The 24,263-nt window shown below is 45.3% G+C and overlaps 2 protein-coding genes across 2 annotated transcripts in view; both read left to right on the top strand.

Moving 5' to 3' along the window:
• The window catches only part of CD2BP2 (CD2 cytoplasmic tail binding protein 2), a 1,650,073-nt gene that overhangs the window by 57,787 nt on the left and 1,568,023 nt on the right, over positions 1 to 24,263 (top strand). The window lies entirely within an intron of this gene.
• The window catches only part of TBC1D10B (TBC1 domain family member 10B), a 68,639-nt gene continuing 56,776 nt past the window's right edge, over positions 12,401 to 24,263 (top strand). Inside the window, exons 1-2 of the mRNA XM_044087090.1 lie at positions 12,401 to 12,407; positions 12,490 to 12,644. Coding sequence (XP_043943025.1) covers positions 12,401 to 12,407; positions 12,490 to 12,644 — 162 coding nt within the window. The remainder of the gene's footprint in view (positions 12,408 to 12,489; positions 12,645 to 24,263) is intronic.

Here is a 24,263-nt window from a genome sequence, read left to right as displayed (position 1 = left end):
ACCATATTTTATGCTTAGAGGCCATTAAGACATACTGACCAAGGCTTATGCTGCACAACATTTAAGGAAAACTCATAATAAAGTCCTTACACACTGCAGCATAGCTGTGCAATAGTCTGTGTGATTAATACAAGGTGTTCGGTAATCTGTGTGATTAATACAAGGTGTTCGGTAATCTGTGTTATTTATGTGTCTTGTAATTGTCTCCAGATGTTCATCGTGCATACAGCTGCAGTCATAACAGATGGGTTTTCCTGCCGTCAGGCTGGTCCTCGGTCGGCCGAATTCCAAAGTCTAGGTCCGGCGTCGGATGTCTTCGCTTCTTCCCTGACGTCAGAGCGACAGGGGTATAAAAGAACCAGCTGACGCCATTTTCTTCAGTCTTTCTTGCCGTGCGGTGCCCGAAGCAGAAGCAGTTCGCAAGTGCCGGTCGGCCAGCTCCTGAGATTACGAATATTTTTCAACCGAAGTCTTCTTGAAAGCTAAGTACCCCGTTAGGGAAACTTTTCTTGCCTCAGACCGATGTCAGACAAAGTTAATAATTGCATTTCATGTGGGAAGCAAATACCGCATAAGGATTTTCATTCCTTCTGCATTCCTTGCTTAGGCCCAGACCACGACGTCTCGGCCTGTCGTTTTTGTGCTACATTCAACAGACGCACTATTAAGCGTCTGGCGGAGTTCGCCCAACACGATTTTGGCAAAAAGTTTAATTACATTATGTCGTCGGATACTCCGACTCCAGTTTTAAGTAAAAGACGCAAAGATAAGGACCGACATACGAGGTCCGCGACTTCTACCGACACCACGCCAAAGCCGACTACAGGTGGTCCGGTTCTCAGTGAGGCGCCTACGCAGCCCCTGACTACCGATGACACTTGTTTGGCGGTGTCTTCAGTGCCCGAGGTCACAGGCTCTTCGGCCCACACCCCGACTACAGATACCGAAGCCACTCTTGGCAGTGAAACTCAGAATTTAGACAGGCCTGCCACCTCTCAAGGTGTCTTCAGGCCTTCCTCTTCTTTCTCCATCAAGGCTTTCACTAAGTCTAAAGTAGCCATGCATACTAAAAGACAAGCCCCACAGAGCCCCTCTCAAGGCCCCATGCCTAAAAACCAGATGCTCAAAATGGATGAGGATTTGATTACTCTTATCAGGGGTTCTCAACCCCCTCCGGACAAAAGGCCCAGAGTGGAGGAAGAATCCCCTTCCTCGGACCAGGCCTCCATTATTTCAGAACATTCTGAAAACCAGGAACATTCTTACTCCCCTTTTGAAGATTCTGATGCAGAAGAGTCCATTCCCTCTGTCTCCCCCCCTGAGGATTACTCTTTTGGGGAAACCTTACATATCTTGAGGGAACACTTCCACTGGGAAGGCCAAGAGTACTCGGACTCCAAGAAAAGGCTTAGGGATTTCCTCTTGCTCCCTCAGCACAGGCCTCTGGCTATACCTCCCGTCTTAGACATACTAGATGATGTGTATTCGGAGGCCTGCCTTAACCCAGATTCTTTACCTCCAGCTCCAGTCAAGCCTGACAGGTATTACCGGGTTCCTGATTCACACCAATTTCTATACAAAAGCCATGCGGCTGACCCAGAAACTGTTTCACAGGGTCCCAAGGGAATTAAGGCCTCCACTGCTAAAAATCCATTACCTTCAGAGAGAGATTCCAGAGCTTTAGAAAGGTGGGGGAAGAAGGTATACACCTTGGCCACCTTAACCATGAGGGCATTAAACTGTCAGTTCCATATGTTAAAGTACCAACAGTTTCTGTTATCACAGTTGAGAAACAAAATGTCACAACCTGAACAACCAGACTTGAAGGAGTTGCAGGATTGGTTACATAGTGCAGAACAAGTGGGTAAACATACCTTACAATGTGGTTTTGATGCTTTAGAGGCCTCATGTAGAGCTGCTGTTACAGGATCAGTCATACGTAGACATGCTTGGCTCAAAGAGCAAACTTCACCAGATAATGTTAAAGCTAAATTACTGGATGCACCTCTGCAAAAAGATGTATTATTTGGTGTTAAAGCTGAGGAGGTATTAAAGAAAATGGAGGAAAAGGCAAAATCAATGCAAACAGTGAAAGATTTCCTACAGGTACAACCGCCACGTTTCAGTAGAAATTGGCCTTCCAAAAATTGGTCCTTTCCAGCCACGGACAGACCCCAAAGAGGTAGATACAGGCGCCCGAGGGGTAGAGGGCAATCTCAAGGATCGTTTAGAGGCAGACAATGGCAAACTCCTACACAAAGAGGTGGTGAGGATAGTTCACAGCCATTCAGAAAGCAGAACCAATGACTTTCCCCTTTGCATGCCAAGCAAGGCTCAAATGGCAGCACCTTTAGGCGGAAAACTGGCATTATTTTAAAAAAATTGGCATATTGTCACAAAAGACAAATGGATCCTGGACATTATAGACAGAGGCTACAGATTCCACTTTCACACCCTTCCAAAAATGAGAGGCATGCCAAACCTGCCACACAATCAAAGGGCAGAGGCACAAAAACAAATTTCAGATCTCATGGACATGAAAGCTATTCAAGAGGTACCTGCACAAGAACAGGGTCAAGGTTTTTATTCCAGACTATTCCTGCTGCCAAGAAAGGGAAAAGATTGGAGACCTATTTTGGACCTATCCATCCTAAACACATTTTTACTCGTGCCAAAATTCAAGATGCTCACATTACAGCAGCTTCTTCCCATGCTGGGCACGGAGTCTTGGCTGGTAACATTGGACCTCAAGGAGGCATACCTGCATGTCCCAATCAGACAAGATTGCAGAAGATACCTCAGATTTATTGCAGGTTCAACCCATTATCAATTCTCTGCATTGCCCTTTGGCTTATCTACTGCGCCCAGAGTGTTCACGAAATGCCTGGCATCGGTAATTGCCTTCTGCAGACTTCAAGGGATACAAATACCTGGACGACTGCCTGATCCAAGCAGACAGCAAGCACATACTTCTAAAACACCTGGCATATGTAATAATGTTGTTGAAATCTCTCGGATACACAGTCAACAAAAATAAGTCAAGACTAATACCCTCTCAAACAATAATTTTCCTGGGTGCCAGCTTGGATACAAACACCCAGATGGCCTACCTCATGCCAGAGAAACAAGGGCAACTAACTCAATACTTCAGAAAACTGGCAACTTTCACCAGGCTGACTGCAAGGAAAATCCTGCAGGCTCTGGGATTCATGGCATCTTGCATCCTACTAATCCCATGTGCAAAGCTGCATATGAGGAAACTTCAGTGGTACCTAAAAAAACCTGTGGTCTCAACACAGCCAGTTTGGAGACAATAATGCCACTGATTCCATGTCTGCAAAAGGAATTTCTGTGGTGGGCTCAAGCATGCCAAAGAAACACAGGTCTACCATTCTGCAAGCCTCAAGCAAATCAAGTCATCACAACAGACGCCTCGGATTATGCCTGGGGGGCGCACATGACAGATCGGTGCATTCAGGGAAAATGGTCCCAAAAAGAAAAGCACCTACACATCAATCAAAAGGAAATGCTAGCAGTAATAAATGCTGTTACAGCTTTCAAAGACCTGCTGCATCCAGGCCAGCTATTGATAAGGACAGACAACACCACAGTCGTGTGGTACATAAACAAACAGGGAGGAACCCATTCATACTCCCTATGCAGGTTAGCCATGTCTCTTTGGAACATGGCTCTGGAATTGCAAATCGAGCTTCAAGTACAGTTCCTGCCAGGCAAGGAAAACACGCTGGCAGACAACCTAAGCAGAAATATGACAGACCCACACGAATGGAAGTTGCATCCTCAAGTTTTTTTAAAGATAATTCAAGCATGGGGAAGGCCAGACATAGATCTCTTTGCCCCCCACAGAAATCACCAATTGGCAAAATTCTGCTCAAGGATCTTTCATCCACAGGCCTGGAAAGTGGACGCACTCTCTTTCAGTTGGACAACAATGACAGTTTATGCCTTTCCACCTCTTCATCTGCTGCCCAAAGTTCTATTAAAAACCAGAGCAGACAGACCAAAGATGATTCTCATTGCTCTAGACTGGCCAAGACAACACTGGTACCCACTCCTGAGGAACCTGACTCATTCCCCACCATGGATCCTGCCTCTAATGCCTCTTCTACTGACTCAGCACAACTTCAAAACTCTTCACAGTCAGCTGAAAACACTCAATCTAGCCGCATGGAATATTCCTTAGCATCACAACAGACCCTACTCTCCAAGGAGGTGCAGGATGTCATTTTGGAGGCCAGAAGACCTTCTACTAGAAAAGCCTACTCCGCAAAATGGAAACGGTTTTGTGCTTGGAATGAGAAAAAGGGCCAGAACCCTGGAATACTGAATTTACCTCAAATATTACAGTACCTAGCTGAGCTGCTAAGCAGAGGACTTTCATTATCCTCCATCAAAATCCATGCCTCAGCCATTTCTGCAGAATACAACACTGATCCTCCTTTATTCTCTCACCCCCTCTTAAGACAGTTCCTCAGAGGGGCTAAGAATATAAAATCCCCAAGGAAACAACCAGTACCTGCTTGGGACCTCAATTTCATTCTAGAAAAACTAACTTTGCCTCCCTTTGAGCCAGCTGCCTCAACAGAATTGCAATATTTGTCCTGGAAAACAGCCTTCCTGCTGGCTATCACCTCAGCTCGCAGGGTTTCTGAACTACAAGCCCTCATGGCTGTGCAGCCTTTCATCATTTTCCATCAGGACAGAGTATCCTTGCGAACCAACCCTTCCTTTATGCCAAAGGTAGTATCCAGGGTAGCCTTGAATCAGGCTATCCACTTACCTACCTTTTACCCCAATCCTCAAAACAAAGGGGAGAGACTACTACATTCCTTGGACATTCATAGACAGCTACGTTATTATTTGGACAGAACAAAGCCTTTCAGAAAATCAGAGCAACTCTTTGTGTCCTATGCTACCGGAGCTCAAGGGAAGCCTATTTCCAAACAGACAGTCTCAAAATGGATAGCCCACTCATACGCTTTTGTTACTCTTTTCATGGTAAAACTGAACCTGCAGGCATCAGATCTCACTCCACAAGGGCCACAGCCACCTCTGCAGCCTTCCTCAGGGGGGTTCCTACCAAAGATATTTTGGAAGCTGCCACTTGGAGTTCTGTACATACTTTCTCCAAGCACTATCACCTACCATTATACTCCAAATCTAGAGTAGGCTTTGCCACTGCAGTCTTGCAGGGCATCCTGGCTCCTCCTAGTTCCACCTAGTGCCTACCACCCCTTTTTTAGCTTTGGTATTCTACCCATCTGTTATGACTGCAGCTGTATGCACGATGAACATAGTACAGTTTTGTACCTGCCATAAATGTAGATGTTCGAGTGCTAATACAGCTGCAGTCCAGGTTTCCCTCCCTCCTTCCCCTCTTGGGACAGGCCTAATGGCTAACACCTCCTCATACAACCTGATTGGGGTATTCTTTTATGGTGTATTTGATTGCAACTTCTGTTTTTTGATTATATTGCATTGCATTATTACATACATTTATGTATTGCCTTCCTTCTGGGGGCACCTGACATCTGGGGCAAGAAAAACTGAAGAAAATGGCGTCTGCTGGTTCTTTTATACCCCTGTTGCTCTGACATCAGGGAAGAAGCGACGACATCCAACGCCGGACCTAGACTTTGGAATTTGGCCGACCGAGGACCCGCCTGACGGTGGGAAAACCCATCTGTTATGACTGCAGCTTTATTAGGACTCGAACATCTACATTTATGGTAGTTACAAAACTGTACTTTTGGTATTGTGACTTTGATTTGCATGTCTTTTAATTGTCTCCAGTTTGGTATTCTGACACTATTTGATTTATGTATTTTGTGTTCTTTTCCTGGCTAGTTGTCTGCAGGTCTAAATTGTTTGATCTGATGATGTCAGTCTTCACGTAATCCTTGACTGTGGGTTTGGTTCCATAACACGGAAGCAACTCGGCCATTATTCCAGCTCGCACCTTCCAAAAACTCTCGAGCTTAGCTTTACCCATAATGCTCCTCTTAGGATTACCTCAGACTTCGTTTGCTGATTTTAGTGCTAGATGCGCTTTTCCTGTCAACTCTAGAGCAAACTCTTTCATTTGCACTTGTTTCTTACTCGTTGTCTTGTTTGCCTCGCTTGTCTAAGCTCTGTTTTTAAACACTTTGTGTTTTAGTCCCATTGCTTTCACTTTCTGTCCAACTACCTTTATGGTACCGTTCAGTAGCATTGTTGGTACCACTAAGGTCAACCTTCCATACCATTGTTGGTACCACTAAGGTCAACCTTCCATACCATTGTTGGTACCACTAAGGTCAACCTTCCATACCATTGTTGGTACCACTAAGGTCAACCTTCCATACCATTGTTGCTATGTTCCTTTCCACCTAACTATGTAACTTATAGCTTGCTTTCCCTTTCTTCTGTGTGTGTGTGTGTGTGTGTGTGTGTGTGTGTGTGTGTGTGTGTGTGTGTGTGTGTGTCTGCGCACGCACGTGCGTTTCCTGATATGGCAGACAAAGCTAGAGGAACCTCTGGCTTCAAAAGATGCCTGAAGTGTGATAAAAAGTTGCCAGATTCTGACGGATCTTATCTTCAAGAAGACTGCAGTTTGTCATAGCTTCAGTCACTGGGGCCTTGTGGAAAGAAAAAGCAGGTTAACACTAAAGGGGCTTATAAAATCTGATTTCGACAAGGCCATATCTGCTTTCTTAAAGACTAAAACAGATGTTAGCTCCCTGTCTTCTTCTAGTAAACATGAAGGATTGAAGAAGAGGAGCCGTTCGGTTCTGACAGTTTCATTGGCACCACCTGCTAAGTTGACTAAAATGTCCCATGTTCCTATAGTTTCCTCGGAACCAAAAGGGGAATTGATTGAACCTTCGGTGCCATCATTTCTGCCTACTGCGCAGAATGTCTGTACCTATAATTATTTTGGACACAGCACCTTTGGTGCCTTCTCATTCCACGGTTCCATCTGATTTAGTACCCAAGGAATTTTCTTTTAAAGGTAGAGCCCGAACAAGATACTTCCCATCTGTAGACCCTTTCATAGACCGACCTCCAAGTCCTTTCTTGGAAAGAATCTAGATTTCAGTCAGTCTGTTCGGTAAATTCCACTAAGAGCTTTACAGAATCTGATGTTATGAGGATGGTGGACCAGCTTCTGGTGGTGAGGTGGTTAGCTTCTTCATCGGATCCTAGCTCTAGCTCTGGAACCTTCCCTGTTTCATCACCGGTTTTTGTTCCTTCTCTGACTCTGTCTTAGCCTTCAGATTTCCCGGCTCCAACAGTCCCAGTTTCCACTGCATCAGTGCCAGTTAGATCATCATGTCTGGCACCAGTTACTACCCTGAGCTCTTTGGTTCTGTTGGATCTGGAGACCTCTCTGGTTTGAAGCTTCACTGTCAGTTCTGGGGAGCATGGATCCAATCCGGTGTTGTCAGAGTCATCCATACTCCTCGGGGCGTCGGCACATGTGAGCTCGACTCCAGCTTCAGCTTTGGGGGCGGCTTCTTCAATGCGGGGTGGGACCACAGTTCCAAGGGAGTCTATCTCAGATCTGTGCTCTAATTCCTCTGTGGGGGGCCTGCTTTTCAGGCCATGGAGAGGGCCTTGTCCTCTGTGGAGTCACAGTCGATACCACTTCTGTTGAGCCAATATCCCGGTCCTTCCCCTTGCCCAGAGCTACCACCAGCCTCTGACCTGGGACAGCGGACACAGAAACCTCAGGATTCAACTGTGGTGGTTATGTCCTCTTCAGACACCTCCCCAGCCAATCCCACCGAGGAGGTGCCACTGAAGAGAAAGTGCAGGAGGAAGCACTTGGACTCCCCTGAAGAATCTTACACAGAAGATATTGATTTTGATGAAGGGGAAGGTTCCCCAAGGTCACTCCTGGAAGATGTCTCATTTGGAGACATATCAGAAATCCTGAAGTAAAGGGGTGGCTGGATTTCCCATCAGCCTCCCTTCGAGGAATCTATATACTTGCAGGCGTTCTGTGCTTGACCATCTACTGCTTGGATCTCTCCGCCCACTGACGACCTTATTAAACTGATTGCGCAGTGTACTTGGAAGATACCTGATTCCATTGAACCAATCCCAGAGAGACCGGACCGCATTTTGTTAGCTCCTGAGGATCACTAACATCAGCCTAAAGGGATACCAGTAGATGCCATGGTGGTTGCAGCAGCCACAAAAAAAAAAATAAACTTGCTGATGAAAGTTCAACTATCCATCCTCCTAACAAAAGAGTCTAGGACGATGGGATAGATTCAGGAATCGTGTGTATGCTTCATCAACCTTTGCGCTGAGGTCCTTGAATTTTGTGGCACATTTTACGAGACTACAAAAAGACCTGATAAAGGAGTTATCAGATATTCTGACAGGAGCCATAAATGAGGGAATGCAGGATAAAGTAGCTTTAAAGTTAGCAACCCTTGATTCCATAAGTAATTCATCCATGAGACTCATTGCACACGCAGCCGAAGGGGTGACTAGGGCAAGAGGGTTCTGATGAAGCCATGAGGAGACATGCCTTGATGCGCTTATGTGAGTTTATTGAGCCAAGTCTTGTTTCATCAATGCTCCTTTTGACGGAACATCCCTTTTTGGCCCCAAAGTTAGAGACCCTTGCCAGATGTGAGAAGGATGAAAAGACCCTTTCTGTCGTGGGCATATACTTTTCCACTCCTCAATGGTCTTATTCTAGCAATCACTGGAGTGGGAAGCTATGGTTCAAAAAGTCCCAAGGACCTTTCCCAGGGCTCAGGTGGCAACGACTCCCCCCAGGGCAGAGGGGGGAGTTATAATGGAAGACTCTGTCCACAAGGCATAGGCGACCCGCAGAATCAGGGTTCCAGGGATTCGTTCCCTGGTAGCTCCTGTCAGCAATCCTGAATGGAAGCCCGATTGTCGTCCTCTGGAGGCAGTCGGTGGACGTTTATCCCTACACCTACTGCCTGGCTAGATATAACAACGGAGAATTGGGTGCAGAGAATTATAACCAGAGGCTATAATATCCCTTTTTCAAAACAACCCAGACAGCCAAAAAGGAACTCATAGACATTCCACCCAATCTCAGGGATGCAGCAGTCTTGGAAATTCAAAGACTGCCCAACAAAAGAGTCATCCAAGCAGTCCCATCAGATCAAATAGGATCCGGAATTTACTCAAGAGTCTTTTTAGTGACAAAGCAAACAGGGGATTGGAGACCAGCTTTGGATCTCAGTGTGTTGAACAAGTCAGTTCAGCAAACAAAATTCCGGATGGTTACGGTTCAGTCTATACTTCCGTTTTTAGGAAAAGATTATTGGATGTGCTCAGGAGATCTTCAAGATGCGTATTATTACATAAAAATGGACAAGCACTCCAGAAGATTCCTGCACTTCCAGCTGGGAGCCAGTCATTATCAAATCAGAGACCTGCCCGCTGGTCTCACCACAGCCCCCAGGGTGTTCACCAAATGCTTGGCAGTGGTCGCAGTTCACTTCAGACTGCAAGGATTCCACGTGTTTCCATACCTAGGTGACTGGCTCATTACTGCTCCTACCAGGCATCTACTGTTGTGGCAAGGAACTATGTTCTACAAACTTGTTCATCGCTGGGTATCGCTGTAAGCTACGAAACATCCCACTAGAGCCAACACAGCAGTTAGAATTTATTGGAGCGATGCAAAACACAAACACCTGTATTGCGTCTCTTCCACCAGAGAGACTTCAAAGAGTAAAATCAGAAGTCAGACAGATTATTCGCAGCAAAAAAGTGACTGCAAGACTGTTATAAACCCTAGGGTCAGTGCCGGTCACAATCACTTTAGCTCCCCTAGCGAGATTTCACATGCAAATCCTACAAAGGCTGTTGTGCTCCTTACAGAATCAGACAGTGTCCCATCAGGTATTAACCACCGATCTGTGCAAGAAAGAACTGAATTGGTGGATTCTTTCTAACAAAATTTTGTCTGGCCGACCCTTTGTCCCTCCTCAACCCCAAGCTATAGTGACCACAGATGTGACCCAAATAGGGTAGGGGGGCTTTATTTGGGAAAGAGAGTCCAAGGCACTTGGTCCCAGATGGAGGCCAATTTGCACATCAGTGTTCTAGAGATAAGGGGCAGTGCTCCTGGCGTTGCAAGCATTCCAAGAAACCCTCACCATGGCAATGATTGTGATTCAAACGGACAATATATCAGTGGTGTACATCAACAATCAAGGGAGAACTAGATCTTACCATCTTTGTTAAGAAGCACTCATGGTATGGCAGTGGGCAATTTCATCTGACTGCTTTCTAACTGCAATGTATATTCTGGGGAGCTCCATCATGATTGCGGACAAATTGAGCAGAAGCATCCTTATGCCTCACGAATGGTCTCTCAATCTGATGGTGACGGAAAATGTATTCCATCACTGAAGCCAGCCGTGCAACAATCTCTTTGCATCTCCCCTGAACAACCAGTGCAGCAGCTGTTTTGCCCTGTTCCCTATGCCAGGGGAGTCACTGAGAGATGCTCTCCTTCACGATCGGCCCTCTGGCCTACTGTATGCCTTTCCACTGATGCCTTTTATTTCCCAGTTTCTGAAGAAAGCCAGCAGGTCGAAGAACAGAATAATTCTCATTGTGCCATTCTGGCCTCAGTAAATATGGTTTCCCTTTCTTCGGCCTCACCTAATTCAGAAACCTTGGCTCATGGATCCAACTCCTGACCTCTGGTCCCATCCAGAAGGACTCGTTCATCCGAATCTTCAAAATCTCAAGCTCACTGCATGGCTTCTCCAGTTTCAGTGATTGCCTGGTGTAATTGTCCGACTGCCCGAGTCCAATGAATTATTCTAGCTCCCCATAAACCTTTGACTAGAAGACTGTATAATAGCAAATGGCAAAAAGGTTTCAAAATGGGCTACAGAGAATAACTTCGACCCATTTTCTGCACCACTTGTTAAGTTCTTAGAATTCTTAGCACAGCTTTTCTATGTGCAAGTGTCCTTCTTGACCGTATGAATGCATCTGACTGCAATTTCTAACTTTTCTGATGGTTTAAATGATGCAGCTCTGATGTCCCACAAACTTTGCAAAGCTTTCTGAAGGGGACCTTAATGCTCAGCCACCCCCCACCCCACCCCTCCCACCGTGGGACTTGAATCTGGTATTACAGTCCTTAGTACCTTCCCCATTTGAGCCATCTGCAAATTGTGATTTGAAGTACTTATCTTGGCAAACTTTATTTTTAGTTGCAATTATTTCTTCCTGGAGAATTTCATAACTACAAGCCTTAATCTTGCAAGCTTTCTTGTCTAACCTTCCATAAAGACAGAGTGTTCTTGAAAACCAGCCCATCCTTTCTACCAGAAATAGTTTCTGAGACAAATGTCAACCAAACGGTACAACTTCCCGTATTTTTCCCAATTTTTCAAACAGAGATCAGTATTGTCTACATTTACTAGATGTTCACAGACAATTACATTTTTACCTTCACAAAAATAAGAATTCACAAAATCTGACCAGTTGTTAGTTTCCTTTTCTTCAGCTACTTTGGATAAAACCACTCTCTAAGGTAAGTCTGACTAAATGTCTTAAAGATTGTATAACCTTCATTTATACAAAAAAAGTGCAACTACCAGGCCCTGTAAAAAGCACATTCTGCAAGAGCAATTGCAGCTTCTGCAGTTTTTCATTCAAGAGCTTCTGTAGACCATGTCTGCCCAGTGGCTACTTGGGCATCCCCACATACCTTTATTACTCATTACAAGCTGGATTTGGTCTCTAGGGGATGAGCATCACTTGGTTCAGAGGTGCTCAGGAACGTACTTCATGAGACCTCCCAAGATTTGGGTAGCTGAGGACTCTGTCCCACAGTCAAGGATTAAGTGAAGAGTGGCATCAGAAAAAGTTATGTCTTACCATAACGTTCCATCTGTGTTGTCGATCTTCACTTATCTTTGACATTCCCACCCACCTTCCCCCTGCCTTTCGGGCTTCTTGGTGGAACAGATCTATCCCAGTAGATTGGATTCTCCTTTTATGAATACAGATGTGGTCTTTGATGAATTTCCTGTCTGTGGCTTTCCAGTGCAAACTCGATCTGAGGTAATCCTGAGAGGATCATTATGGATAAAGCTAAGCTCAAGAGTTTTTGGAAGGCGCAAGCTGGAAGAACTGTCGAGTCAGTTCCAAGTTACATAACTGAACTCACAGTCAAGGATAAGTGAAGGTAGACAACACAGATGGAACATTATGGCAAGACATAACTTCCTTTTTTCTTTTTTTCCATGCAGAAGAACATGATAAAAAGGGAAGCTAGTGTTAGTCATAGCTAACAGTATGAATTTTGACACTAGTCCTTAGTGTTGAAATAAAACTAGGCTAGTCCGGTACGTGTGTTTTAGTGTCGTAAGTGAAAATGAAAGGTAAACATAGTTGCTAAAGGCTCTCAGTTGTAATTCCTTGAGTTCTAGTGTTAGTTCTGTTTTTTTCTTATTTCTGCCTCAGGTGTGAAGATCGTGTTCAGGGTTGGGCTAGTGTTGCTGCGAAGCACACTGGGAGCAAGAGAGAAGCTTCGAGACTGCCAAGGAATGTATGAAACTATGGAAAAACTCCGGAACATTCCAGTACAGTACATGCAGGAGGACTATTTGGCGCAAGAGGTAATTCTTATCTTTTGTTCTAATACTTACCAGATGGTTTACAACTTTCTTGTACTCATGTTTAATTTGAAGTGACTTTGAGTGTCATGTTAAAACTGATTATTTTTGTATGTTTATATCATATGGACTTAACTGCCCCTGGAAGTGTCTTCCGTAATGGTTATTCCTTCCTTGTCTTACTATTTCCAGTAGTTTTACTATTGTGAATTAATTTTTAATATTATGGGATGAACTCTTTGCCTATGTTCCAAATGAGTGAGTAAACCTTGGCAGGAAGGATTTCCTGTACAGCACAGAAGCAGCATTTGGTGAGGTAAAACTCCAGGAAGATCGTGTACCGATGGAGACATTTATCACCCTCTTTTCAGGTAGTATCCAAATACTGTAGACCTGATAAAACTGAACTTAAACTGAAACAAAGTCAGGTATAGCTCGCACATGAATGCCAGAAGTCCATATTACATAAAGACAACCTTGAAACATTTCTCTTCAGAGAGGACATTGAAATAAATCCACACTACAGTAGAAATATTATGCAGGCCAATGTCTGCTGTTCCACGTATTGTGAGATGTACTGGTTCTCAGTGCTGCAGGTCCTGCAGGAGTTGCAGCGGAGTCGCTGTATTCCTAAAACAGTGTCAGAGTCATGCTAGAACCTACAAGTATGGGGATAGCATTGTTATGGTTAGTGTTAAAAAGTTTAACTTGATGGGCTGCCGTGCTTCTTCCATGAATACCAACAAATGAGAGTTGTTCTTGGGTAACAGGAATCCATCATAGATGATGAAGCAGTATTACTGGGAACCTAAGCTCTCCAGACACCGACCGACCTATAAAACTACCCTTCAGAAAACATACGTGAAACAAAACCTTAATAGATGTCAGTGATGGCGATCATTGCTGCTGAAATTGTAATATATCCCTGGATTATAGCTGAAAACTGACAGCAGCCTTTTAGTTTCATAGTATAGTACTAGGCTATCTGCCCTGGGGCATTTGTAAGCCTAGCCATAGTGATGTGGCTTTTGCCACCCCATGAAATGGTACAAAAAATGTACAGAATAAATTTAGAATACTGTGCCTCTGTCTAGTAGTGACACAATGAAGGTCCCCTTATATAATAGAATTAGTTTACTGTGCCCCTGTCTAGCAGTGACACAGATGTGACCCCTGGGGTAAACTTATGATCTCCCATCCACTCAAGATTTCTCTTGAAGAGAGTCAGTGAGGGGCTCTGCCTAATATGAACTGGGATCTTGTTCCAAAGCATGGGAAGCCTCTGGGTTATGAATCTATCCCTCCAGCATGTCCTATTCATACTTGTGCCGAGGTTTAAGTCTTTAGCTCTCGTGGTCCTGATGGATTTGGATTTTTTTGAGGTGGAGCATGTTCATCAGATCCTGATTGAACATGGCCTTGTACGTCAGGCAGAGATCACCTCTGAGCAGGCGGTATGCTACTGAATAGAGCTGAAGTTTCTTTGGTCTGGCAGAATAAGACATATGTTGGAGACCCTTGATCCTCTTGGTGAGGTACTTTTGTGGTTTCTCCAGCTGTTGCAAATGCCGGGTGAGGTACATACCAAATGGGGCATTGTACTCAATCATGGGTCTGATGAGGGAGGAATATAGGGGTACAATGACATCCTTGGATCTGGATGTGAATCCCTTCATGATGAGGTGTGCAAGGTAGAGTGTTTTTCTAACCACTTTGGCAACGTGGGTGTCAAATGAGAGGTCGCTGTCGACTTGGGTCCCTAGGTCTCTGATTACTTTTTCCGTACTCAGTGGGTTGCTGTCTATGTGATAATTTGTGGGTACTTTGTTTTTCCCAAAGGGGGATGACTATACATTTTTTGGCATTTAGTTTAAGGCCGTGACTCCGGCACTAGTTGTCCGTTATCTGTGAGGCCTTTTTGTAGGATGTGTGTGTCTGCTGGTGTATCGCCTATGGCACCTAGTTTGCAGTCATCTGCGAACTTTGTCAGCCACAGCCCTCCCATGTTTGCTTTAACATCTGAGAAATAAATGCCGAACAAGAGGGGTCCCAGGACAGATCCCTGTGGGACACCACTTGTGACTGGCTTTGAGTATGACATTGCTCCAGCGATTTTAACTTTATGGGTTCTGTCCTTTAGCCAGTTTGCAACCCATCTAGTGACATAAGGGTTTACTTTTAAGCTGTTGAGCTTATCTATGATGCCTGAGTGGGGTATTGTGTCGAAGGCCTTAGCCAAGTCCAGGTATGCTGTATGGACTGCTTTGCCCTCATCAATGGCTCTAGTAACTGTTTCGAAAAAGTCAACCAGATTTAAAAGGCAGGATCTGCCCTTTACAAAACCGAACTGGGTGGGGTCAAGTGTCTGTAGGTCCCCTGTGTCTCTGTTTATAAGTTCCATAATGATTCTTTCCATAGCTTTGCAGACCAGGCTAGTTAAGCTTATGGGGCGGTAGTTTCCAGGGTCTGTAGAGGCACCCCCCTTGTGGAGTGGGACCACTGTTGCTGTACGCCAGTGTTCAGGTACATATCCCGAAGTAAGGCTAAGGTTAAATAGCATTTTTATGTGTGGGTTTAGCTCCTCTTGGAGTTCAGTTAACACGCAACCCGGGATACCGTCAGGTCCCATTGATGCTGTGTTTTTTGCTTTGTTTAGGGCGGTTCTCACTTGGACATCTGAGATGACAGGGAGATTACATTCAGCTGGGATAAGTATTTCTTCTTTTGGGGGTGAAGGATGGGAGAAATTTGCACTGAACCTGTCAGCCAGAATGTTGGCAACAGATTTTTTCAGTAGTCAGGCATCTGTTTTAGTGGGGAGGGTGCGGGCTTGTGGAATGTTAGTAAAGGGTATTGGTACCATGTGTCTGTCTCTTTCCTGATTCTTAGAATAAACAGTCACACTGTTTTTTTTTCTTCTCGGTCTTACCCTGGTATGTTTCGGGGGTAAGTAGAGCACGAGTCTTTCTCATTCTTCAGATCTGAGGGTTTTGGTGATGTGTGAACCTTGGCTTTAGATGGTTGTCATTACTGAAATAACATGCAACCCCATGTTTATAGGTGTTTGTTGTAAAAAGATACTCAGTATTTTGATGTTTTTGTATTATTATTTATTAAATATATCTAAACCTTTCATTGTGGCTAGTCTTTTAGAAAATATTTTAACCTTTGGGAGTACTTGTATTTATTTAGGTGCACTGTAGCATCACGCTCCTGAAAGTGGTGCCGATTGGTTAACAGTACCATTTGTTAAAAGCATTAATTTGACTATGAGTAATTGGGTACCCTGGTAAGAGCCTTAAAGAAGCTGAATGGTGGCGGTGAGCCTACCCTATAGTCTGTGCAGAGGTGCATAGTGGGTAAATCTGTGCTAACCTTTCCCAGGTGTTTGTGTGTGCGAACATCAAATCTCAGAGTGTGTGTGTCAGCTACATGGAACAGGGACACAAAGCACTGATTTCTGCAGAGAGAAAGGTGGGGTCTTATTTGGGGCCTGAAGAGGAAGTCCAGCCCCAGTACTGGAGTGTGCTTCATGTCTGCTCTTAAAGGAAATTGTGCTGCATCTGAAAATACTGTGTGTATCTATTTGTGTTCTAAGTGAATGTTCCCCACCAGTGTCAGTGGTGAGGATTGAGGCTGTTTGTTTACTGTCCCAGAAGAGGGACATCACAGGACCGTCACGAGCAGTGTTTGTTTTGCTTAGGTGCTTTTCACGACCATATGTCTTGTCAAGTATCCCAGGCTGCATTCTGCACCATCTCCAGCAAGAACTAGCTTCTCCATTGAGCACCCTATTCAACCACAGCCTAATTACAGGCTTAATTTCAGCAGAGTGGAGTACTGCCATTATCATCCCCCTTGCACAAAGGTGGTACCACTACTGACCTTAGAAACTATCATCCCATTAGCTTGATAAGTCTGATCTGTAAAGTCATGGAGCGTATTATTATTATGGAGCTCATAAACAAGGACATAGTCAGTCTCCAAGCACTCAACCCCACCCAGTTCGTATTGGTCAGGGGCAGATTTTGTCTATTGAACCTACTTGACTTCTTTGAGACTGCCACCAAGGCTCTGGATGAGGGAAGGTCAGTACATGCAGCTTACTTTGACCTGGCCAAGGCCCTTGACACAGTCCCCGACTCTGGCATCATCGAAAAGCTAACCCAACTTGGTGTTAATCCCTATCTAGTCAGATGGGTGGCCAGCTGTCTCACAGGTAAGACCCACAAGGTCAAAATAGGTGCTGCCACCTCCAACAGCGGACCTGTCAGTAATGGTGTTTCCCAGGGATCTGTCCTAGGACCATACTTCTCAACCTCTTTGTGCAAGAAATCTGGACAAAACCCAACAAAATGGGGGGACAAAGACGCAAACATAGGGACAGGTTTTAAACATTGCTCTTATACACTTAGAAAGTTGTTAGGGTAATAGAGTTTTCTTTAATATACATTTTCTGAAGGATATGAAGTCTGAAACTCAGATGTATGACATTATTTAGTGACTTCAGTCTTCAAATCATCCCAGTGATTTGCCAGAAGATGACAAATTTTATAAAGAACAGACCAAATATATGAGCCAGAAATCTCGACATTCTGCAAAAGTCTGGACAGTTGAGGGGTATGTCTGGGACCCTACTGTTTGGGATATACTTCGCAAAGATAAAGGGCCTGTGGGTGACTAAGTTGGCTGCTGTCATTGATTCCCCAACTGATGTTAACATATACTGCAAGAGGGTCTTACAGCTGCAAATAACTGGTACCAAAGTCATGGCCTTGTTAAATGCAAAAAAATGTATTATCGTACCATTTGGCAAAAATACGACCCCTACTGATTACCTCATCAACGGCAACCTTGTAAGCACACAACCTGTGGTGAGAGACCTGGGTATTCAGGTTGACAACAATCTCGCATTCGACCATCATGTGATGGCGTTGGTCAGAAAAGCCTTTTACTTGGTTCATCTCATAAGTAAGGGGATTGCATCCAGAAAAAAGTAGGTCATTATCTCTCTGTACTCCTCCCTTATTAGACCTATAATTAAGTATAATGCCCAATTTGGTATGTACCTCTCCAGACACCTGCACCAACTGGAAAGGCTACAGAAATACCTCACAAAGAGAATCCATGGCCTCCACCACCTATCCTATGTGGACAGGCTTAAATCACTATCACTTTGCTCTGTATCATACAGATTGCTCAGAGGTGATTTCTGTCTCGCCTACAAGGCAATATCGGACCCTGTCCTACTAGAGAGGCTCCTTATTCGTAAGTCTAACTCCTCACGCGTTACCCGCTCAGTAGGCCTAAATCTAATATGCGACATCAACAAAACCTGCTGGAGAGACAGGTTTGTCTGCCAGAGGCTGCCCCATCTCTGGAATAAACTTCCCGTACATGTCAGAGTATCTCACTGACCCTCTTCAAGCGCAACCTTGATGAGTGGGTGAGAAACCACAAATTTGTCCCAGGGGTTCCACCTTTGTCCATCATTGACATGAGTGACAGGTGCTGACTGAGGTTTCTTTTTTGGGGATAAACTCTTGGCTAGGCTTGTAAGGGCCCCAGGGCCATTAGCCTAGTAACCTCCTATGATCCTATTTGTCAGGCGTTTGTTCCAAAGACTTTGCATAGTTGCCTCTTCTCTTTAGTCGTTTATCTTGAGAACCAGCATCTTAAATTGTTGGCTCAGGGTACTGTGGCAGAATCATCCCGGCCCAAATGCCAGCTGTCAGACAAGACAACAACCAAGAAAACTCAGTTGGATTCTTCAGCTCTGCTACCTCCACTGGATGTCTCTCTCGAGACTGGTGAAAGTCTGGAGGATCGCCCGTTTTTTTCATTAAGATTCCTTTGCCACTACCATTTTGGAGGCCAAGATGGGTCAGGCTTCTTGCATGTCTCCAGTGGCCCTGCAAACGTCCATTTCAGATGTTCGGGGGAACTGCAGCAGTTTAGCAGATTTTCAAATGGCCTAGAGGGGGTGTTCCACAAATCTGTGTTAGGGAGGCGGTTCCTGCTACAGTCATTGAATGGATGCAGGGGTCTGAATCTCCTAAGATGTTCTTCGTGTTGCACTGTTGCAGTCATCACACTTGGGTTATCCTGCCAGGGGTAGCCCTCAATCGGCCCAAATACCAGAGGCTTAGTATTTCTGCATCGATTGCTGTCGCTCCTGGACTGACGTCAGGTCATCAGTGGTATAAAATCAGGCAGCCGATGCCATTACATCAGTCTTTCTTGCCGAGGAGCCCGAAGCAGAAGCAGTTTGCACGAGTGTCAGTCAGCCGCTACCTGAGTTTTTCGTTTCCGAAATTGAAGTTGAAGTCTTCTAAAGCTAAGTACCCCATTGGGGATCCTTTTTTCTTGCTCTAACTGATGTCAGAAAATGTTAACATTGTCTTGCCTGTGGAAAGCAAATACCACACTGAGATTTCCATTCTTACTGCGCCACCTGTTTAGGCACAGACCACGACATCCCTCACTGTCGGTTTTGTGCTTTGTTCAACGCCAGAACTATATGTCTTTAGACCCTTATCGTAGCTAAATTCTTTCGCTCTCGATCTCCATATTCCGAAATGGCTTCGGTAAGGCATCCGACTACTGATCTTCTGAAAAAACATAAGGATAAAGACAGAGACAGACCGCACAGGTCCAAAACTGCCGGCGATGCTTCCGTTAAGCTAGTCGCCAGTTCGCTGGTACTCAGTGAGGGGCTTTCTCAGCCCCTGATGCCTGCTTCTATGGATTTGCAGGCCACTACCGAGACCCGTTCGGAGTCCGATATGCCTCGAGACTCTTCGTTGACTCTTCGTTGATTAAGGATCCTGCGGATGTGTCTACCTTGGGTGGGTTTAGAGCCACTGAGCAGGCACCGACTTCCGAGGAAGTTCTTCACACTACCAGTATTCGACACAAACCGATGACTTCTTTCGCTTCTTCAGTTCTTTCTAAAACTACTGAGTTTCTAAGGCCCAGAGTACAAACTACCCCTAAAAAAACTGACGACCCAAACTGAAGCACCTGCTTCAATCTCAAATGCTTAAAATGGCAGAAGACCTTATCATGCTTATTAGGGGAAGCCAGCCTACCCCTTCTAAAAGAAAAAGAGACTTGTCCCCAGCAGCTTTATCTGACCAGAAGTCCGACGACTCTTGAGGTTTCAGAACATGAAGACATGCCCTTGTCTGCTTATGAGGATTCAGATACAGAGGAATCCATTCCCTCTGCCTCTCCTACAGAGGATTTTCCTTTTGGTGAAACCCTACATACTTTGAGAGAACATTTCCATTGAAAATGTCAGGATTATCCTCAGTCCAAAAAGAGACTCAGTGAATTTTTAGATTTACCACAGCACAGACCCTTAGATATTCCTCCTGTCCTGGATGTTGTGGATGATGTTTTCATGGAATCTAGCCTAACTTCTGACACCCTACCACCTGCTCCCAGGAAACCTGACAAGTATTACAGACTCCCTGACTCACACAAATTTCTTTTAAAAAATCCTACTGCGGACCTAGAGGTAATCTCCCAGGGACCTAAAGGAATAAAAGCAATCACAGCCAAGTATCCCACCCCTTCGGACAGGGATTCCTAAGCTTTAGTCAGATGTGCTAAAAAGGTATACACCTCTGCAACTCTTGCCTTTAGAGCACTAAATTGTCAGTTCCACATGCTGAAATACCAGCAACTTACTATGGAACTCCTTAAACAAAAATTATCTACCTTTCTAGCTTGTGCAGAAAATAATTACAGGAGCTTATGCATTCTGCTAACCAAATTACTAAGCACACCTTGTAATGTGGCTTTGACACCCTAGAAGCATCCTACAGGGCAGCAGTCACAGGTTCTGTACTTAGAAGGCATGCTTGGCTTAAGAAACAGACCTTGCCAGACCATGTCAACTCAAAACTATTGGACGCACAGTTGCACAAAGACAATTTGTTTGGCATGAAGGCAGAAGCGGTCTTAAAAAGATGGAAGAAAAAGCTAAATCTATGCAGACAGTTAAAGACTTCTTGCAGGTCCAGCCTTCGAGGTTCAGTAGGCATTGCCCCCCCCCCAAGTACTGGTCCTTTCCAGCCCCCTCAAGGCCAGCTCAGACAAGACCTAGGGGAAGCAGACCCCCCCCCCCCCCCAGACAGTAGCCCCAGGGAATGCAAAGATCTAAGCAATGGAGGTCCTCCACTTCAAAAGCAGGGAGTCCTAAGCCACCCCCTTATGGAAAGAACTCACAATGACTTTACAACTGCACCCCTTACCTCTGCCTTCCTGCTTGTGCTCCTAGGAGGAAAACTCTCCTTTCATGCAAAAAAAACTGGGCTTCCATCACCAACGACCGATGGATACTCAACATTGTGCCCTAGGGATACAAATTTTATTTCCACACACTGCCAATCCCAAAAGGGTTTTTGGATCTTCCTCCAAACCATTGGGCAGAGGCCCAAAACCAAGTCCATTCTCTGCTCTCCATGAGAGCAATACAGCCTGTTTCTGCAGACCAGATAGGCCAAGGTTTCTATTTCAGGCTCTTTCTGGTACCCAGAAAAGAGGGCACCTGATGCCCAATCCTCGATCTATCAATTCTAAACACCTTCCTGGTGATACCAAAATTCAGAATGCTCACCCTCCAGCAGCTTCTTCCTATGCTGTCCAGGGATGCCTGGTTAGCCACTGTAGACCTAAAAGAGGCCTATCTGCACATCCCAATCAGGGATTCTTGCAGGAAATTTCTACATTTCAGGGCAGGATCTATGCACTTTCAGTTCTCTGTGCTTCCCTTTGGCTTATCTACTGCTCCCAGAGTTTTCACAAAATGCCTGGCTCCTGCCATTGCTTTTTGCAGAAAAAGAAATATTCAAATTTACCCAAACTTAGACAATTGCCTGATTCAGGCAGTCAGGAAAAGCTGTTACAGCACCTGACCTTTGTAAAGGACCTGCTGACCTCCCTGGGGTACACTATAAAAGAAAAGAAATCCAAACTAGTCCCCACTCAAAAAATGTTATTCGTGGGAGCAAGCCTGGGCACAGCATCCCAGATGATATTCCTTATTCCAGAAAAACAAGCCTACCTGACAGGCTACTTCTCTCAACTAGCCGCCAGAACCCAGTTATCCCCAAGGAAAATCCTGCAAGCTTTAGGGTTCATGGCCTCCTGCATTCTACTCATTCCGTATGCCAGACTGCATGGTACCTAAAAAGCCTTTGGTGTCAACACTCAGGACCTGGAAACTGTCATACCCTGTCTAAGGAAAGATTTTCTATGGTGGGCAGCAGCATGCAACCACAAGAAGGGCCTTCCCTTTTCACAACCCCACGGCACCCAGACCCTAACCACAGACGCATCAGATTATGCCTGGGGTGCACACCTGGATGGCAGGTGCATTCAGGGCCATTGGAACCCAAATCAAATACATCTGCACATCAACCAGAAAGAGTTGCTAGCTGTTCAGCACGCTCTGACAGCTTTCAGACCCCTACTATCCCCGGAATCTCTGCTGATCAAAGCAAACAACACCACATTGATGTGGTACATCAACAAGCAGGGAGAAACTCACTCCTATTCCCTCTGCAGGCTAGCCATGACGTTTGGCACACAGCTTCAGCCATGCAAATTCAACTGCTAGCCCAAGTCCTGCCAGGCTCCCAAAATTCTTTGGCAGACAGCTTAAGCATAAACCTCTTAGACCCACATGAGTGGCAGCTAGACCACAACACCTTCAACCTCGTAACCCAGAAATGGGGCACCCCGAAGGTGGACCTGTTTGCCTCCCACAACAATCACCAGCTCAGCAAAGTTTGCACCAAGGAACCTCGCAGCAAGGCCTGGAAAGTGGATGCCCTATCCTTCCAATGGTTAAACCTCTCGATCTATGCATTTCCCTCTCTTTCTCTACTCACAAGGGTACTACTCAAAATAAGGGATGAAAAACCAAAAGCAATTGTGATTGCCGCAGAGTGGCCATGCCAGCACTGGTACCCACTGCTGCACAGTCTGCCACCCCTGCCTCAAGGGCACTACCTCAGATCCCAAATCTCTTCACCCAGCAGAATGGAGAATTCATGCATCCACAATTGCGGACCCTGAGCCTGGCTTATTCCCTGACCTCTCCTCCAGTTGCCAGCCTAAGCAAGCAAGTCCTGGATGTTCTACATGAGGCCAGATGCCCCAGCACTAGAAAATCCTATGCTGCTATGTGGAAAAGATATTGCAGCTGGATCCACGTTAAGGAAAATGATACAGCACAGCCCTCCCTGGCTCTCATCCTGGATTACCTAGCAGACCTACTACACAGGGGTCCTATCCTTCTCTTCTATTAAAATTCATGCCTCTGCCATCTTTGCTCATTACAGCACAGAGCCCACCTCTCTTTTCTCACCCTCTTATCAAACAGTTCCTAAGAGGGGCTAACAATTTAAGGCCACCCAGAAGAGCTCTTATCCCAGCTTGGGACCTAAATGTTGTGTTGGAAAAGGAAAAACTCACACAATCCCCCTTTGAGCCTGCAGCTTCAGCAGAGTTAAAATTCCTCTCTTGGAAAATAGCCTTGCTTCTGGCCATCACTTCAGCTCGAAGAGATTCAGAGCTACAAGCACTCATGGCTGTGAATCCCTTCATCATTTTTCATGCTGACAGGGTCTCCCTTAGGACTAACCCCAACCTTCATGCCTAAAGTGGTGTCCAGTGTGACTCTCAGCCAATCTATTCATCTGCCCACCTTTTTTCCCAAGCCTCAAAATAAGGGGGAAAGGATTGTCCACTCTCTAGATCTGCACAGACAGCTCAGATTCTACCTGGATAGGACTAATCCTTTTAGGAAAACTGACCAGTTGCTAGTCGGCTTTGCAGCAGGGGCAGAGGGCAAGGCCATATCCAAACAAACCATCTCCAAATGGATAGCACACTGTATCCATTTATGTTACAAACACCACGGGAAACCAATCCCACAGGGGGGTCAGGACACATTCCACAAGGGCAACCTCCACCTCTGCAGCTTTCCTCAGAGGGGGTCCCTACCAAGGACATTCTGGAGGCTGCAACATGGAATTCTGTTCAGACTTTCACCAAGCATTACCACCTGCCTATCTTTTCCAAATCCAGGGCAGGCTTGGCAACCACAGTCTTGCAGGGCATATTAGCCAGCCCCAACTCTTCTTGACTGCCTCCACCCTTTACTTCAGCTTTGGGAATCAACCCAAGTGTGATGACTGCGACAGTGAAACACTAGGAACATAGTACATTTGTGTACACTTACCATAAATGTAGATGTCAGAGTGTATTCACTGTTGTAGTATACATAAAGTACAGTTGTGTACACTTACCATAAATGTTGATGTCAGAGTGTATTCACTGTTGTAGTATACATAAAGTACAGTTGTGCACACTTACCATAAATGTAGATGTTGGAGTGTATTCACTGTTGCAGTCCTGTTTTCCCTCCCTCTAGCCCCCTTGTCTCTCTCTCTTCCTCTCTCTGTACAAGGATGTTTGTTTTTTACTTTCTACTGGTGATGTTCTTCCACCATAACCTAGCTCCCTATTTGGGGGCTCCTGACTTTTGGGGCAGGAAAATTTGATGTAATGGTGTCGGCTGCCTGATTTTATACCACTAATGACCTG

Source organism: Protopterus annectens, chromosome 10.part0 (assembly GCF_019279795.1).
Source record: "Protopterus annectens isolate FY-2018-M chromosome 10.part0, PAN1.0, whole genome shotgun sequence".
NCBI classification, from domain to species: Eukaryota; Metazoa; Chordata; order Ceratodontiformes; family Protopteridae; genus Protopterus; species Protopterus annectens.
Note: the sequence above shows the minus strand (reverse complement) of the source record. Positions and strands in the feature narration are given on the sequence as shown.